At 40.0% G+C, this 15853-nt stretch overlaps 1 protein-coding gene across 1 annotated transcript; it reads left to right on the forward strand.

Moving 5' to 3' along the window:
• Nucleotides 1-797: 797 nt before the first annotated feature.
• Nucleotides 798-14943, forward strand: LOC128500517 (nuclear RNA export factor 1-like). Its single transcript, XM_053469679.1, has 22 exons — nucleotides 798-853; nucleotides 1165-1223; nucleotides 3174-3366; nucleotides 3447-3588; nucleotides 3801-3884; nucleotides 4020-4124; nucleotides 4318-4404; nucleotides 4527-4596; nucleotides 4687-4775; nucleotides 7497-7604; nucleotides 7953-8062; nucleotides 10797-10833; nucleotides 11924-11989; nucleotides 12072-12127; nucleotides 12349-12459; nucleotides 12541-12599; nucleotides 12687-12802; nucleotides 13113-13152; nucleotides 14241-14313; nucleotides 14408-14590; nucleotides 14710-14770; nucleotides 14892-14943. Exons 1-22 carry the CDS (start codon nucleotides 798-800, stop codon nucleotides 14928-14930), a joined length of 1944 nt encoding a protein of 647 aa, XP_053325654.1. The 3' UTR covers nucleotides 14931-14943.
• The last annotated feature ends 910 nt before the right edge of the window (nucleotides 14944-15853 follow it).

A 15853-nucleotide genomic window follows, 5' to 3' on the forward strand; every position in this document is an offset into this window, starting at 1 on the left:
TTCTGGGGCAAGCCAGGGGGGAAGATGTGCATAACTGGGGGGGCAGGTTGGGAAAAAAAAGGAAATAAAAACAAAATATATATTTCTCAATCATAGCTTTTATGAAAAAAAGAATGTTCACATAGTTTACATGGATTAACATTTACTGGTAAAACTTTTTTCCTATAGAGTCGTCTTATATTCAGGCTTTTTCTTTTTTTATAAATTAATATTCAGATTTTGGGGGGTCGTCTTATAATCAGGGTCATCTTATAATCGAGCAAATACGGTACTCTTTGAGTATTTTACTTTTTGAAATTTTATTATATATCATTAATTGGTATTTCTGTATTCATTTCTGTATTGTTTTATATATGTATGTTTTTTCTTTGTATTTATGAAAATATTTGTTTTTATACTTATCTTAGCGCTGTCTCTTGAGTTTCCATTATTCATACCGTGGACAGATTGCAATTAAGTCTGGTTTAATTTTTAATGATTTTGGACAAGTTGAAAAATACACATTAACACCTAATGCAGAACATTTTGCTAGTCAGAGATACTGGTTAATGTGAAACTACATCCCCCATGCTGAAAATTCATTAGCGAATAATATTTCTCTAGTTAACAATAATTGCTAGGAGGCTCCGCAGCAGCTGAGACCACCCCCCTTAACCTTGCATAGTGATGGCCCTTTTGCCCTAAACAGGAGATGATACCCGCTCTTTAAACCCCAGGACACATCGACAGGTGTGTTGCCACTGCAATCAATCCCATCCAAAATGCATGAGAGATTAGATTGACAAAAATGTAATTAAATGAAAGCTGCCACAAGAGCGTTACTCGTCTTCGCCCTTGTATTGAACTGGAAAGGGTAAGCCATATATATTTGGATATATGATATTTACCCTTTGCAACTAGTCGAGCTTCCTCTAGTGTGTGCGTCTCTCCAGCCATCTGAAGTACCATATTTGTCATGGTTTACTCACGTCTGTCAATTGTCAATGTAGCTTCAAATAAAGTTTCGGAATATAATTGAAACTAACCGCCATCCCAACACGCGTGCGTACCAATGTCACAAAGCATTACTGACGTCTGCGTACGCCTGTTACGATGTAATTACCTTTGTGTTGTTGTTTTGTGAGTGCCTCATTCTAATGTAGCTGTATTTGTCTCCGGCCGCAGCCTAAATTGTTTCCCAGATAAGCGTTCGGTGGACGTGGAATGCCGATTCCTCAAGGGAAGTGAGTCGGCGAGCGACTGGGATGGCGGATGGTCGCCGGTCCTATAGCCGTAAGGCTCACCTGTTGTATTTTGTAGTTGAATTTGTGTTTTGCCGTGGTAAAGGCGGGCTTTGGTATTGGTTTGACTGATTGTTCGTATTTCTAAGCATATGAAATGATGGCAGGAAGTTGGGAACTTTTAGGTGTTTTGTGAGTCTAACTGTCACATTTTATTCAAATGCATTTAGCCCCGTTGTAATGAGAGCGCATCTTCACCTTGTGCTGAACAGCTGGTTTAATATGATGTTGTAACCTTGCTAGACACCAAAACACATTTGTGTCTGGAGGTGATCCACAATATTTTGCGTTTTGAATGCTTGGGTTTTTTTAATAGGAAATCTTTGCATTAACCTGTAAAATAGTTGGAATCCAACCCCTAAATTCAGTTATCTCAGGCGCTATTCCTAAATTATTACCTGTACCGCATGTGTTTTTTGTTATGCTTTGCTTATAGTGATTTCAAATGTGTTTGTCAAACATTTTATTACGACGAGACCTTTTCTTCATTATGCGTTGCTAGGTAACTGTGTAATAAGGAGGTGGTAACAAGCTGGTGATGCAACATTTAGTTATTGTCAGCATTTGGGTTTTCTGTGTATAGAAGCTGAAAGGGTAGAGGAGCCAGAAAGTTGTGTTTGCTGGTTGATGCCTTCTTTAAATGTCCCATTTACTGTTATCTTATTCTGCTTTATTTATTGAGCAATTTTAGGTTTCCATTGATTTATATCAAGTCAATTAAAACGCCAGTCAGTAATACTTGATTAAAATCATGATTTTTAAATGTAAAGACTCATTCTTGCTGCCAGGTGAAGATTTCATATTTAGAACAACTTGTCAGTAAAGAAGTATAAACGGCTATATCAGAACTGATTTCGGTTTAATAGGTTAATCGCTCATATTTGGAAAACTATTTTTTTGTTTAACGGATAATTTGGGGTAATTCATTTTCCCTCCAAATGGAAATGTAAAAAAACTACTTGTCCTAGGGACTAAAATGGTAGCCCTCGTGACAATCTATTTGTCCTGATACAAAAATGATTTTAGGGCTACAACTAACTATTTTCAATATGCAATTTATTTTTTTTTGAAATATACAAACTGGGTGTTAAAAAGAAAAAAAACCCCACAAAACAGCAAAAATAAGGAACTTAAAATTTTCGTTAACATTTTTAATTAATGGTCTTTATCACAATGACATTTCTCTATTCGCCTTCTTATTTTACTGACATAATAAATATAGCTACAAGAACCCAAATACAATATTTCCAAAACTAGGTTCAATACCTAAAATTTTATTGGTAAAATATTCATACGTAAACTATTTTTTCATATTAAATACAAAAAACTTTGAGAAAAATGCCTCTTGTTTGTATTCTTTTATTTGCCAACCTGCCCCCCGATTATGCACATCTGACCCCCAGCTTGCCACTCTGCCCCCAGATATGCCGTATTCCTCCTATATGCCACTCTGCCCCAGATATGCCGTATTCCTCCTATATGCCACTCTGCCCCTAGATATGCCGTATTCCTCCTATATGCCACTCTGCCCCCAGATATGCCGTATTCCTTCTATATGCCACTCTGCCCCAGATATGCCGTATTCCTCCTATATGCCACTCTGCCCCAGATATGCCGTATTTCTCCTATATGCCACTCTGCCCCAGATATGCCGTATTTCTCCTATATGCCACTCTGCCCCCTGATGTGTTGCCCTCTGGCGACGCACTCGCTCCAAGTAGAAGAAAAGTTTCTGCGGGCAGCAGATCTTTCTTAATCCAAGCATGTCACATTATTATTATTATGTTTATTGAATTACGTTGTTGGATTTAAAAGAGAGCAGATAAAGTGTAATTATTTTATTTTGCTGGTATTTTGATATTATATTTATGATCTATTTTCCTGCTTTGTCAGAGTACGGTGACCGGTTAGGACTTTCTATGGAGAAACTCAAAGGAGGGGGGTCCTTTAGAGGCAAACTTTTGGGCGAAAGCTCCTACAACTATCAAAGAGGTGGTGGTTATGGACCCAATCCCCGTTCTCAGTTGGATTATGATGACTTGGATACAGCTGTGAGTGATGCTCATGGCTCTTCACATTCAAGATTGTGAGTTAATTCGTTATAGACTTTTGAAGAATGGCACAGAACGGTTCCTAATTACTTTTTTTTTTCTCGCCCTATTGTAGCACCCCATACAGTCGTGGAGCAAGGCGGCGAGATAATAAACCTGGACGTTTGGGAAGAAAACATAAGATACACTCTTCCGATGCCACTCGCCCTAACAGAGCAGAGGCTAGCGATGGCCGAGGGTCGTGGCACAAAATAACGGTAATAATGGGTGTATGTGTTGGAATATGTGGCACTATTATAAAGATAATATACTGACCTGTCAACAGCATCAAGCAGTTTGTCCAGAATAACTTGATATTCCTTCCTGTCCCAGCAGTCTCTTAATTCCCTGCTTCCTGAATGTTTCTTATGTCAGTTAATGATGATGTAAACAAACATAATTCACATATTTTTTTCTTTATCCCATCCAGGTTCCTCATGGAGAAAAATATGAGAGAGACTGGTTGATTAGCGTGTTGCAAAATGCCTGCAGTCTACCATTTATTCCAATTCAGGTATAGTTGGCTTTTTTCGTGTACTTGTAGTTCTGTATATTTTGTTGTACTAGTTTTTCTACTTTGCTTTCTCTTTTTGGCTCTTGTCGCCCACCTTGTACACTTTACCCATGCGGTGTGTATTCTTTCATTCAGTATCATTGCCATCATTCCCACGCTCACTTTTATGTGGATGATGCTGCCGTTGCCAAAGCTTTGAAAGATATCTCCAGGACATGCACGGACAGAGAGAATTTTAAGGTAAACGTTAGTGACCTTACACATTAAGCTTATCTTGATGTATTTCTTTCCACACTCCTACAGAAAAAGGTCTTTGTAATTGTAATATTATATATATATATATATATATATATATATATATATATATATATATATTCTGTCTCTCTTCTGTTCTCAAACATTGTATTCCATAGCTTTACTTTTTTATTATTAGATTACGGTCTTGACGCACCCGTGTCTACGTCCTGTTGCCAAGCAGTTTCGTGTTTTTATGAAAGATGAAGAAATAAGACATTTTAAGGTACACCTATAAATGGATTGTTGGATGTAAGGTTTATGGGGTTCTAAGTAAGTTTTCCTTACTTTTTCCCCACCTTAATCTGCAATGTTGCCTTTTATTTACTTGTTTTATATGTTCCTCAGAACTGCATGCAGAAGAGATATGATGGTGCCACCGTGGCACTGGATATGAAATCTTTGAGAAGTGACCCAGGTACTGACGCCTCTCTTCATCCCATGTATTTGCTTTATTCCTGTTTATTCATTTTGTGGCTTTTTTTTTTTTTTGCATTCTCTTAACTAGACTTGGTTGCAAACAAAGTAGATCTGGTTCTGAACAGAAGGCGCTGTATGCAAGCAATGCTGCAGATTATAGAGGAAAATGTACCAGAGGTATGTATATCCCAGTTACCTTCATAGACTTGTCAAATTTCTGACATACAGAAGATACATATGTGAACTAATGTGTTGTATTTGGTATATTGGCTTGTTTGAAATAACTGAGAATTTGGGCCTGAAATTTGCTGTTCTGTGAGGTGGAGAATTTGTCTAGCTGGACCTCACTAAACTGTCTCGTTGGTGGTAGCAGACAGGGACTTAAAGCAAGCTAAGAAAATTCCTTGTCCCTGGATAACTGCAAGCAGAATCATTTCGTTAGACTGACCCACATACGTTCTGACCGCTGTTAACCATATTGACCATTCTGAGACCCACAAACTCACACACTGTTTTCAGCTAGATTGACACACACCTACTGACTACCTTATGCTAATGAAAACACAAACTCACTGACCACTTTAAATCATACTGACCGTTCTCCGCTATACCAGTGTAAATACAATTCCATTCTCAACCACAGCAGCATACATTCACACATTCTCCTTTCAATTAGACTTGGGCACCAGGGGGCTCTTCGTGTTCGTCTTCGTGCTCGTCTTCGGCAAAAAAAAAAAAAACTTCGTATTCCGCGAATATTCGCCTGGTCCTGTCTTCTCTTCGGGCAAATATTCGCGGGCATTCTTCGTGCTCGGGTTTTCTTCGTTTTCCCCGGTTAAGGGGTTAAAACGGGGTTAAAGCCGCTCTGGCGCCAGGAGTTTAAATGTCCGTATGAGCAACTCTATTGGTCGTCAGCAGGGGGCTCGTCTGCCATTGGTTGATGGCAGACGAGCCCCCTGCTGGCGACCAATAGGGTCGCTCGTACAGACTGTTATACTCTTGGTGCCGTAATTGTTCGGCAGATCCCGCTGGTCTCCCTGTTCTATCATTTATTAACTGATAGAACAGGGAGACCAGTGGGATCTGCCGGGTAAGTTGCAGCATTGGGATTTTAAAAGTCTGTACGAGCGACTCTGTTGGTCGCTCGTACAGACTTTTAGGCTCCTGATGCTGTAACTTACCCGGCACATCCCACTGGTCTCCCTGTTCTATCAGTTAAATGTCCGTACGAGCGACCAATAAAGTCGTTCGTACGGACATTTAACTGATAGAACAGGGAGACCAGTGGGATGTGCCGGGTAAGTTGCAGCATTTCGGTTTTAAAAGTCTGCACGAGCGACTCTGTTGGTCGCTCGTGCAGACTTTTAAAACCCCAATGCTACAACTTACCCGGCACATCCCACTGGTCTCCCTGTTCTATCAGTTAAATGTCCGTACGAACGACTTTATTGGTCGCTCGTACGGACATTTAACTGATAGAACAGGGAGACCAGTGGGATGTGCCGGGTAAGTTACAGCATCAGGAGCCTAAAACCCCAATGCTGCAACTTGCCCTGCCGATGCCACTGGTCTTTAACCAATTGAACAGGGAGGGAGACAGGGAGACCGATGCCACTGGTCTCCCTCCCTGTTCAATTAGTTAGTATGTGCCGGGTTAAATGTCCGTACGAGCGACCAATAAAGTCGCTCGTACGGACATTTAACTATCTGTACAGGGAGGGAGACCAGTGGCATCAGCAGGGTAAGTTGCAGCATTGGGGTTTTAAAACCCCAATGCTGCAACTTGCCCTGCCGATGCCACTGGTCTTTAACTAATTGAACAGGGAGGGAGAGCGATGCCACTGCTCTCCCTCCCTGTTCAATTAGTTAGTCTGTGCCGGGTTAAATGTCCGTACGAGCGACCAATAAAGTCGCTCGTACGGACATTTAACTAATTGAACAGGGAGGGAGACCAGTGGCATTGGCACTGCCGATGCCACTGGTCTCCCTCCCTGTTCAATTAGTTGGGGGTTAACTTTTTTTTAAAGGGTTAAGGGGCCATGCAAGTGAGCCTATTGGTCGCTTGCACGGCCCTTTAACCTATGGATTTCCGCTCCCGTTAACCCCTTCGATGCTGTGTTAGATAACGCAGCATCGAAGGGGTTAACGGGAGCGGAAATCCATAGGTTCGCTGTCAGGGGCTACAAAGACTGTGCGAGTGAGCCTATTGGTCACCTGCAGGGTCTTTCTCTGGCATCAACCAATTGGTTGATGCCAGAGGAGGTCCCTGTAGGCGACCAATAGGCTCATTCACACTGCCCTGTAACCCGTGACGGCGAACCTGCGGATTTCCACTTCCGGGAACTGCCGCGATGCCGCGCAGACAAGACAAGGTAAGATAGAAGGGGGGGGAATGGTAGATGAAGACGAAGACAATCACGAAGATCTTCGTGGTGTGTGTCTTCGTCTTCGCCTACGTTTTACCGCCGCCGTCTTCTCTTCGGCGTGTCTTCGGAACGAACACGAAAACGCACTCTTCGTGTTCGTTTCCATGTTCGCCCGAAGACGAATGCACAAGTCTACTTTCAATCGAACCAATGCACGCATTATTCTGAAATACTTGAGGATTTAAAGTAACAGTCCAAATAAAGAGTGCATATTAAATTACTCCCATTGTGTAGGACCACTAACTGTGACAGTCTGCTTGTCCTAAGCAACAGTAAGTTTATCACCAGTTTATTCGAACATATCTTCAAAACAGAAAACAGCTGGAAGGTGGGAATGCATATGGGAGATTCTGCAGAATCACCCCATGAATTTGCAAAGGGAGGTTTAGGAGCACCTTCGTTTAAATTGTTTCTGTCTACAGTCATGGCCCCCACACACTTCCCATAAATCCATTGTTCTTTATTCTTCCAGTTGTTGTCATTGGATATCAGCAACAATACAATCTACAAACTGGATTACATGGCAGAAATTCATAACAAAGCACCTAACTTAAAGATCCTGCGCTTGTCCAACAACATGGTAAGGTCATTTACATTTACTTACATACTTGAGAAGCACAATTACTTATCTGGAGTATTTAGTAAATTGTTCCCCTTTTATGTAGCATGGATAGTACAGGCGTTTAATGAACTGTCACCTTTTAATTACTGTGCTGAGTGCCCTGTTAAGGCCTCATCATAAAGACAGAATAGCTATCTGCAGAAGTACTTTTAGGGGAAAGGACAGATTAAATAAAAGGATATCACGGATGTCTGTGGAGAAACGATGGTCTGTCCAGCCAGCTGCCCAGGTTCACGTGGGGAATTAAGAAGTGTAGGTGCAGGAATGGTCTGTACAAGTCACTCTGATTCTTTTTGCTTCGTGCAGTTGAAGACTGAGCGGGAGCTGGATGTAATCAAGGGATTGAAGCTTGAGGAACTTTGGCTTGATGGAAACCCACTTTGTGGCAACTTCTATGATGAGGCAGTCTACATCAGGTCAGTGAACGGTTCTACAACGTGGTAGATAGATAAGGAGAATGTTGGGAATTCACAGCTTGTAAATACTTTAAGATCAGCTCCTCATGGTTCTGGGAGTGGCTAGAGAAGGCTTGATATGAATCTGTGATTTGTATTTAAAACCCAAAAAAATAATAGGGGTTAAATCCGGTTAACCAAGAAAAACCTTTTGGCAAGACTTATTTCAAGAAATTTTGTAGTAAATGCTTTGTGTCTGTGCATTGTGGCGTTTGCCATGTAATTTCAATCTTTAGTACATTTGACTGGTTGCAAATATAGGGGAGCACTTGAACAAAATATATATACGCATTGCTGGGTTTATCTAAGGATTTCCATGCAGGATTGGGGCACATATACTTATTTGGTGGGATGTTTACATAGTTCTGATTTGTAACTTCCACTTTGAAAAAGAGCTGCCCTATAATGTAATTACTTCTATGAAATAATCGCTTAACATCCATATTTGGCCTGAGTGTCAGAGTTTACGCTGTAGGATAATATATACCTTTTTTTATTATTGCAGAAGTTTATTTTTCATCCTTTTTTATTGCATCATCTTTCTTGTTGATTTTCTGCCTTTGTGTTTTCCCCATCACATTTTCACACACCTGTTCTACTTGCATCATAGAATTACAACACATACTCATGAGCACATACTGGAACCTGCACCAGCCTCCTCTCCTCATCCATCTCACCTTCCTTGTGCAATGCTGTTGGGGTTCTTTTACCAATAAGTACCCTCACTCTGTACCTTAACCAATAAAATGAGTGTCCTAATAAACCTCAATTTCCGACTTTATGAACTTGCCTCTCTCTTGATGAATGTGGTTGTTTGGTCTATGACGACGGGTAAGACCCCCCTTGAAGAGGGCCAACCTAAAGCAGACCTGAAAACAGCCGTGAGAAGAGTTTTGAGTTCGAGGCTGGCGTTCAGATGTTGGTCAGTAAGAGTATTGAATCTGCTGTCGTTCTCCACCTTGCACATGCATACACCCACTTCCTGCGAGGAGGGGGAGAAAACTACAAGCCACATGTGACGTGGTAGTTTAGAAACCTAGAATAAGGTCTTCCTGAGAGGAGATCAATGCGACATGTCATAATGCCCTAAGAGAGTTGTCTTGTGGAGCTTACCCACTATTGGGCCCCATAATGAAGCTGAAGCAAATTAAACATGGAAGAGGTGGATGAGGGTTGTGGTTGGCAGCAGTAGACGTTCGGAGGTCTGAAAGCTTTGCATTCCTCATGTGCCAATCTTTGTTCTACCCCCACACCGTCTCTGTGCACGCACATCCTGCAATAAACTAATGTCAACGCTACATGGTATAAACTTTACAGCTTTTTCATATTCTTTTAATCTCTACTTCTTTTTTTTAATATATTCTATTTACTCATTATCTACAACGCTAGACCTTGCCACTGTGGTTAAACAGTGTGATCCACTGTGTAATTGATGGAACGTTTTTAAAAGCTCTTTAAAATGAAATTGAAACACTTTTAAAATACAAATATTCGAAGGAGAATTGTTTCTGGTTCGATAGTATAATTTAGAATACCAGCTCCTCTCCCCTGCATGGTAATCTTTGTATGATTCACCCCAGATGATTGGCAGCTAAAACAAATTTAAGGAAGAATCATTAAAAGTGTTGATTAAATGCTGTTTGTGCCACAATGAAGTCTACAAGGCAAGGAAAATATGGGTGGCAGTATACTTGTGCATTGGAGTTTTGTACAAATGAATTTGAATGAAGTTTGCCAATTTCTATGAATGTCCTTTCTCGTAGCACTGATTTTATTTTTTGCCTCTCACGTTCTGTCTTTGTCTGCTTCTTCCGGGTATTGGCTCTATGAATCAGGCCTCCAGGAGTACATCCAAAAGAGTGGAGCCTCTGAGCACAGCCTCTCCTCCATTGGTAGGACATGGGAGAGGATGTCCATGTTGCTTCACTGTTTTGCTGTAGTACTCTTAGAGACCAGAACATTGCTGACAGGTTTGTAGCCAAAGTGTTTCTGCACCTCCCCATGAATCTGTGTCATTCCTGCCTCCGAGTGCTTACAGAAAAGGGTGGAGCTCTGGTTACAGCCTTATCCTGACTCCTCGATGGAGGAATGAGGGAGCGTCCAACGGCTCCACCTTGTGAGAGAAAGCGATGCTGCAGGAAAGGAGATGCTGGCATGGAAGTGCTCTGTGTAGAAGTTAGGTAGCCATTCAAAGAGAGTATGAGAGAGCATGAAATGGTTAATAACAAATTTGGTTTAAAATGGGAAAAGCCCTCCAAATTGTGTCTAAACCAAAATTCTTTGAAAACAGACCAAAAATGAAACAAAACGTATTTGACCGACTCATGGTCCGCTTGCGCGAGTCTAGTAGGCAGCTGTGGGAGAAAATGTATTCTACAAAACATTATCCTACACCAGTGAAATTACCATTTTCTGCTTTTGTGAGATGTATTACTTTGGTGCTTCATGTCCACAAAAGCTAGCAAACGGACTACATTCTAAACATAATAATGACTGGCTGCTTCAGTTAAATCAATCAATTTTACTGCATCTCCACCGGTCAGTGTGGTTATACCACCCCTCGTGTAATGGAAAAGGGAGTTCCTAGTCACTGAGCTTGCATTCTATGAGATGGGTGTTGTTGAGTGCTGGAACTGACATTGTATGTTTCTCTCTTGTATATTCTTACATGGTGCCCACTCACCGTGGATGGCAGAGCTGTGCGTCAACGCTTTCCCAAACTAATGCGCCTGGTGAGTCTTTGTTATATATTGGCCTTGATTTATACTATGTAACCCTTTTTTTACCTTGCTCCGCTGTCAGGCTGGTAGTTACAAATTTCAGTGACGCTGGTGACAGGAAACCTGAGCCTCCGCAATTGCTGGGAGATCGGGACATCTTCTTTCTTTATGCAGTGCCTCCACTCAGTGATTTGTACTATGTTGAGTAGGGGAACCCACCCACTGAGAAATGGCCCCTTTCACACAAGAAAATAACACACACAACTAAAATGCAAATTATTTATAGACTATATTGAAATAAACAGGTATTATAATATAAAGACCCAGCTGCTGTGCCTATGAAGTTCAGTTCTAGCAGTGGGTAAACAGTCCTGAGAATATATATATATTTAACACAGATAACTGCCAACACCCGCTCCCCCACCCCAAATGTAGGTGTTCTTCCCACCCAGATGTCCCAGTGTTGGTGCACTGTTGGGGCCCTTGATGCAGGTAGCGCTACCCGGGGAGAAAAGTATATATATATGTTGATATATATTAGTTAAGTACCTCTCCTTAGTGTCTTCAGGCAGCTCTGGGATGCTGCCCCTTTAACCTCCTGGCTGAGAGTATAACTGTCTTCCCACACAGATGTCTGTCTGCAGCTCTGCTTTCACCTCACTGGTACAGGATGCAGGACTTGGACGCTCTGGGTACTTGCAGTCTCTCACTCTCACTCAGGAAGCATACAGCACCATGCTGTATTCTCTGCACACTTCTACTTCAATGTACTGCTTGGATGTCAGCAGTACACACACTAAAGGCAGCAGGGAGGACAGTCTGTCTCTCTTCCTCCTTCACTCCCCTGCTTAGCTCTGCTCTTCCAGAAGCTTCTTCCTAGACCCTCTCCTCTGATAGGCTGAGAAACATTCCCTAGCTTAGGCAAACTGACATATGTCCCATTGAGATACTGATTGGCTCAGAGGAGACAAGTAACCTGGTGCTGGAAGGAAAGGTCAGTATCCATGACAACCCAGCTGTAATGTTATTAGACAAAATAACTGCACTGGGTTACAACTAGTAAAGATTTTTTCCTTTTAACAGTGTCCTCTTTCTTTTTTAGGATGGTCTTGAACTTCCACCACCAATCATATTTGAGGATGAAACTCTCACACTCCCTACAAGCAAGGTGAGTTTGTCTGTCTGTACATAGGGTGTGGTTCTGATGCTTGATGATATATACATCATATGTACCTGCTTCTTGTTCTCAGGGGAGTTTCTTGAACAGCGATGAATTGAAAGTTTTCATTCTACAATTTCTACAGCAGTGAGTATCCCCAACCTCCCATTACACACAACCATTTTTCTCTTGGTTTTTGTTTTCTGTCACAAAATGTTATATTTAAAATTTAAATAGGTCTGTCAAGTTCATTCTTTGCAATATATTTCAGGTGGAATTCGTATTCTTCAGCTCTTCCCATAGTTCTCGGTATTACTTTTCTCTTTATCCGTTTTCATCTTTCTTCTATTCCCTCAATCCTAATGAAGATATTATGCCTGTTATGACGGAGAAGATAGACAGAGCCTGCTGAAGTTTCTCCATGATGAAGTGTGCTGCTCCATCAGCATTCCCTGGCTTCAAGGGCAAAACCCCATCACGTGAGTAATTCCCTGCCCCATGCTTTCCATTTCAAGATCCAGAACCTTTTCTCCAACTAATCCATATATTTTGACACATAGGAGCAGGCTTGAGCCATATTTGCAGGGAAGTCGAAATATTAAGAAACTCAAAGATCCATGTAAGTTCTCAGACCTAATACCATTGTGTGTTGATGTACAAACCTTAACCACATCTAAAAAAAAGTTCCTTTTTTTTCTTTTTTTAGCTGTCTGTAGTAAACTAATTAAACACAAGCGCCCGAATGTTGTTGGCTTCCTGAACGAGCTCCCAAGGACCCAACATGACCTCCACTCATTTGTAGTGGATATTGTTTCCCAGTCGGTTAGTTTGCACTTGCTCTTATTTGTACCTGTTTCTTGCAATTCTTCTGTCACTTTCTCTTTTGTCCTTCCATCTTTGCATTTCAGCTTATCTCTTCCAGATTTTTATTTCTTAATTTTTTTAAAATTAATTTATGTGTTTTTTCTTGGCTGCTCATTGTTTCCATTGCTATATTTTTTTCCTTAGTGGCATATAGCAATCTTATCCCATTTTTCGTATTCTTTTCCTATTCAGTATCTTAACTTTGCCTGAGAACTTAAGTGAGCAGGCTATAAATCAAATGGTTTTGTTTTGGGTTTTTTTACTACAGAACACACTGCTTTGCTTCACTGTCAATGGAATTTTTAAAAGTAAGTAGATCTCAGATTCCTTAACCCCTTAATGACAAGACTGTTTCTTATTCGTAGTACATTTTGGGACAATGCGTTTTTCAGTGTTACTGTTTAGCTGTAATCTTCTTCTCTCTCATTTTGTACACCCACACACGTTATATATTTTGTTCAGGACAAGTGGGGCTTTCTTTAGATACCATTATTTTTATCATATGTAATTTACAATAAAAAAATGCTAAAATATGGTAATTTTATTTTATTTTTTAAAATATTTTACTCATCTGCTAAAACCAATGAAAATACCTGCTAAAGAGATTCTACTATTTGTCCTCAGTTTTGAAATACCCAATTTTTTTTTCTTCTGCACGTTATGGGGCAATAAGTACCAGTAGTGTTTTGCTATTTCAAAACCATTTTGGACATTCTGCCCCATGTGCTATTTCGGGTGTCTTTGAAGCCGACCAATGCAACTTACTCCATCAAACCATATGTTAGGTTGTTCAGGGACTAAAAGCCCACTTTTCCGAGGTATGCGTTTTTCAAATTGGAATTTTGACATGTTAAAAACTCTGCACGCATGTCCTATTTCGGGTACCTCTGAAGCCGGCCAATCCAATTTACCCGATCAAACCATATATTTTTGAAAACTAGACAGCCCAAGGTATTTCAAATGCTGGTATTTTAACCGTTTCCATGCATTTTCCATGTATGCATCCCAATATTTTTAAGCCTACCCCCACAAGTAAAAATTTATATATTTTTTTTTTTGAAAGAATGTTTTTAAAAAAGAAAAAAAAAAAAAAGAAATACAATTTAGGTATGTAGTATTACTTTAAACCAATGATGCCAAACAAATTGATTTGTTGTTTACCAGTGGTGCCTATATAGCATTATATTAGAGCTAATTTTTTCTATTTCTATAATTTTAAGAAAAGAACCTACTTGTCTTGTTGTGAACAAAATGTATACTTTTTATGTACATCAGATATGGAAAAAGAAAATCTAATTAAAAACATTAAGAAAGATGTCTGTCTTTATGGTATGAAAAAAACACGGTCTTGTATTCAAATAATCAACTTATTGATATGACAAATGTCTCTTTTCAGTGTATGGCCAGTCAAGTGACACCGTGCTTGCGTTCTCTCGTGTCTTTGTAGCTGTGCCCGGCCATGATGGAGGGTACGTTTGAACTTAAAGATCTTATTTTATTTTTTTTGCATAAAAATATAAATGTACATGTAGTCAAATATGTTTTCTTCCTTTTTTAAATCAGGCTCCTGCTGGTCAATGATGAACAATTCATAAGGAATGCCACCACCGAAGAGAGCCACAGAGCATTTGCTGCTCCAGCTCCCACACCTTCCAGTAGTGCTGTATCTGCCCAACCACCTGTACCTCAGGACATGCTTCAAGCTTTTATTCAGTTCTCGGGCATGAATGCAGAGTGGTCTCAAAAGTGAGAAAACATTAAATAAAATGTGATTCTCAAGAATGTTCTTTTGACTTAGATATTGCTTAATGTCCTTTCCTGAATGCTGTTCATAGCCAGATTTCATATGCTTTTTATTTATTTAGGTGTCTTCAGGAAAATGCTTGGGATTTTGAGCGGGCAGCCCAGATTTTTATGAAATTTAAGGTAATGCACGCTGGAGACAAGTTTGTTTTTTTTTTCTCTTTCCTAAGCATTTTTTTTACTTTTTTTTTTGCAGTTTCTAATCGACATGTTAATTCACAATTTTATTTTCTTTGATCTGCAGGCAGAGGGAGTGATTCCAGATGTTGCATTCATCAAGTAACATCATTCATCATTGGCTTTTATCAAATTTTATTATGCTGCATCCCTTCTGAAAACCCTTACCTCCAATCTAAAAGTAATGGGTGCAAACGTCATACTGCATATCACCATTGTTCTGGAGCATCTAAGCCGTTTTATTTTAATAATTATTAAAAAAATAAAATCGAGCAACAGGGTAGCCTGTGTGTGTATGTGACATAACTGCGACCCATTGATGACCTCATGTGAAATCAAGCCAATTTACAATTTTGTCTCTTCAAAGAACCCAGAAGGTTGTGAAATCACTGATCTCATTTATACTTCTGTTCTCAGTATGATTTGACAAATGGTCATCCTTTTCAAATACCTTAACCCTATGACATTCACATTCTGCCCGTTTCCATGAGAAAATTAGTCTGTATCCCAAAGAGATTTTTAAAAACATAACTGTGGAAAAGGCTGTGGTGTTGGCACCAACTAAATGCATGAAAGAAACTGAGAAAGCCCTTATTTACTTTTTATTACCTTGCCTTCATTTTAGAGGTAAAATACTAGCGGACAAGGTAAGGTTATACATGAACCAATGGGGTTTGTTTAAAAATGTAAATACACTTTACAACGTTTAAATTTCAGTGTATAATTTTGGGTGTAATTTGAATGTTTTTTGTTTACAAAAATGACTGTGCTAGTGGCATCTGTGGTAAAGAAGAATATGCGCACACCATGCAGGTTCTTAAGATAGGATAGCGTAATGCCATTGTCAAAGGATAATGGAAAGTTTGTGCGGTGAAGAACATGACACATCAGCTAGTAAGGAATTTACCATCTTAACATGAAAGGTTGTCATATTTGTCCACCTGCATCTTATGCAGAAGCTGTGCTGTGTAACATCCTTATTTTAATGTAATCTGGGGTGTTTTATCAACTCCACGTCTGGTTTTGTTA

Source organism: Spea bombifrons, chromosome 6, assembly GCF_027358695.1.
Source record: "Spea bombifrons isolate aSpeBom1 chromosome 6, aSpeBom1.2.pri, whole genome shotgun sequence".
NCBI lineage: Eukaryota > Metazoa > Chordata > Amphibia > Anura > Pelobatidae > Spea > Spea bombifrons.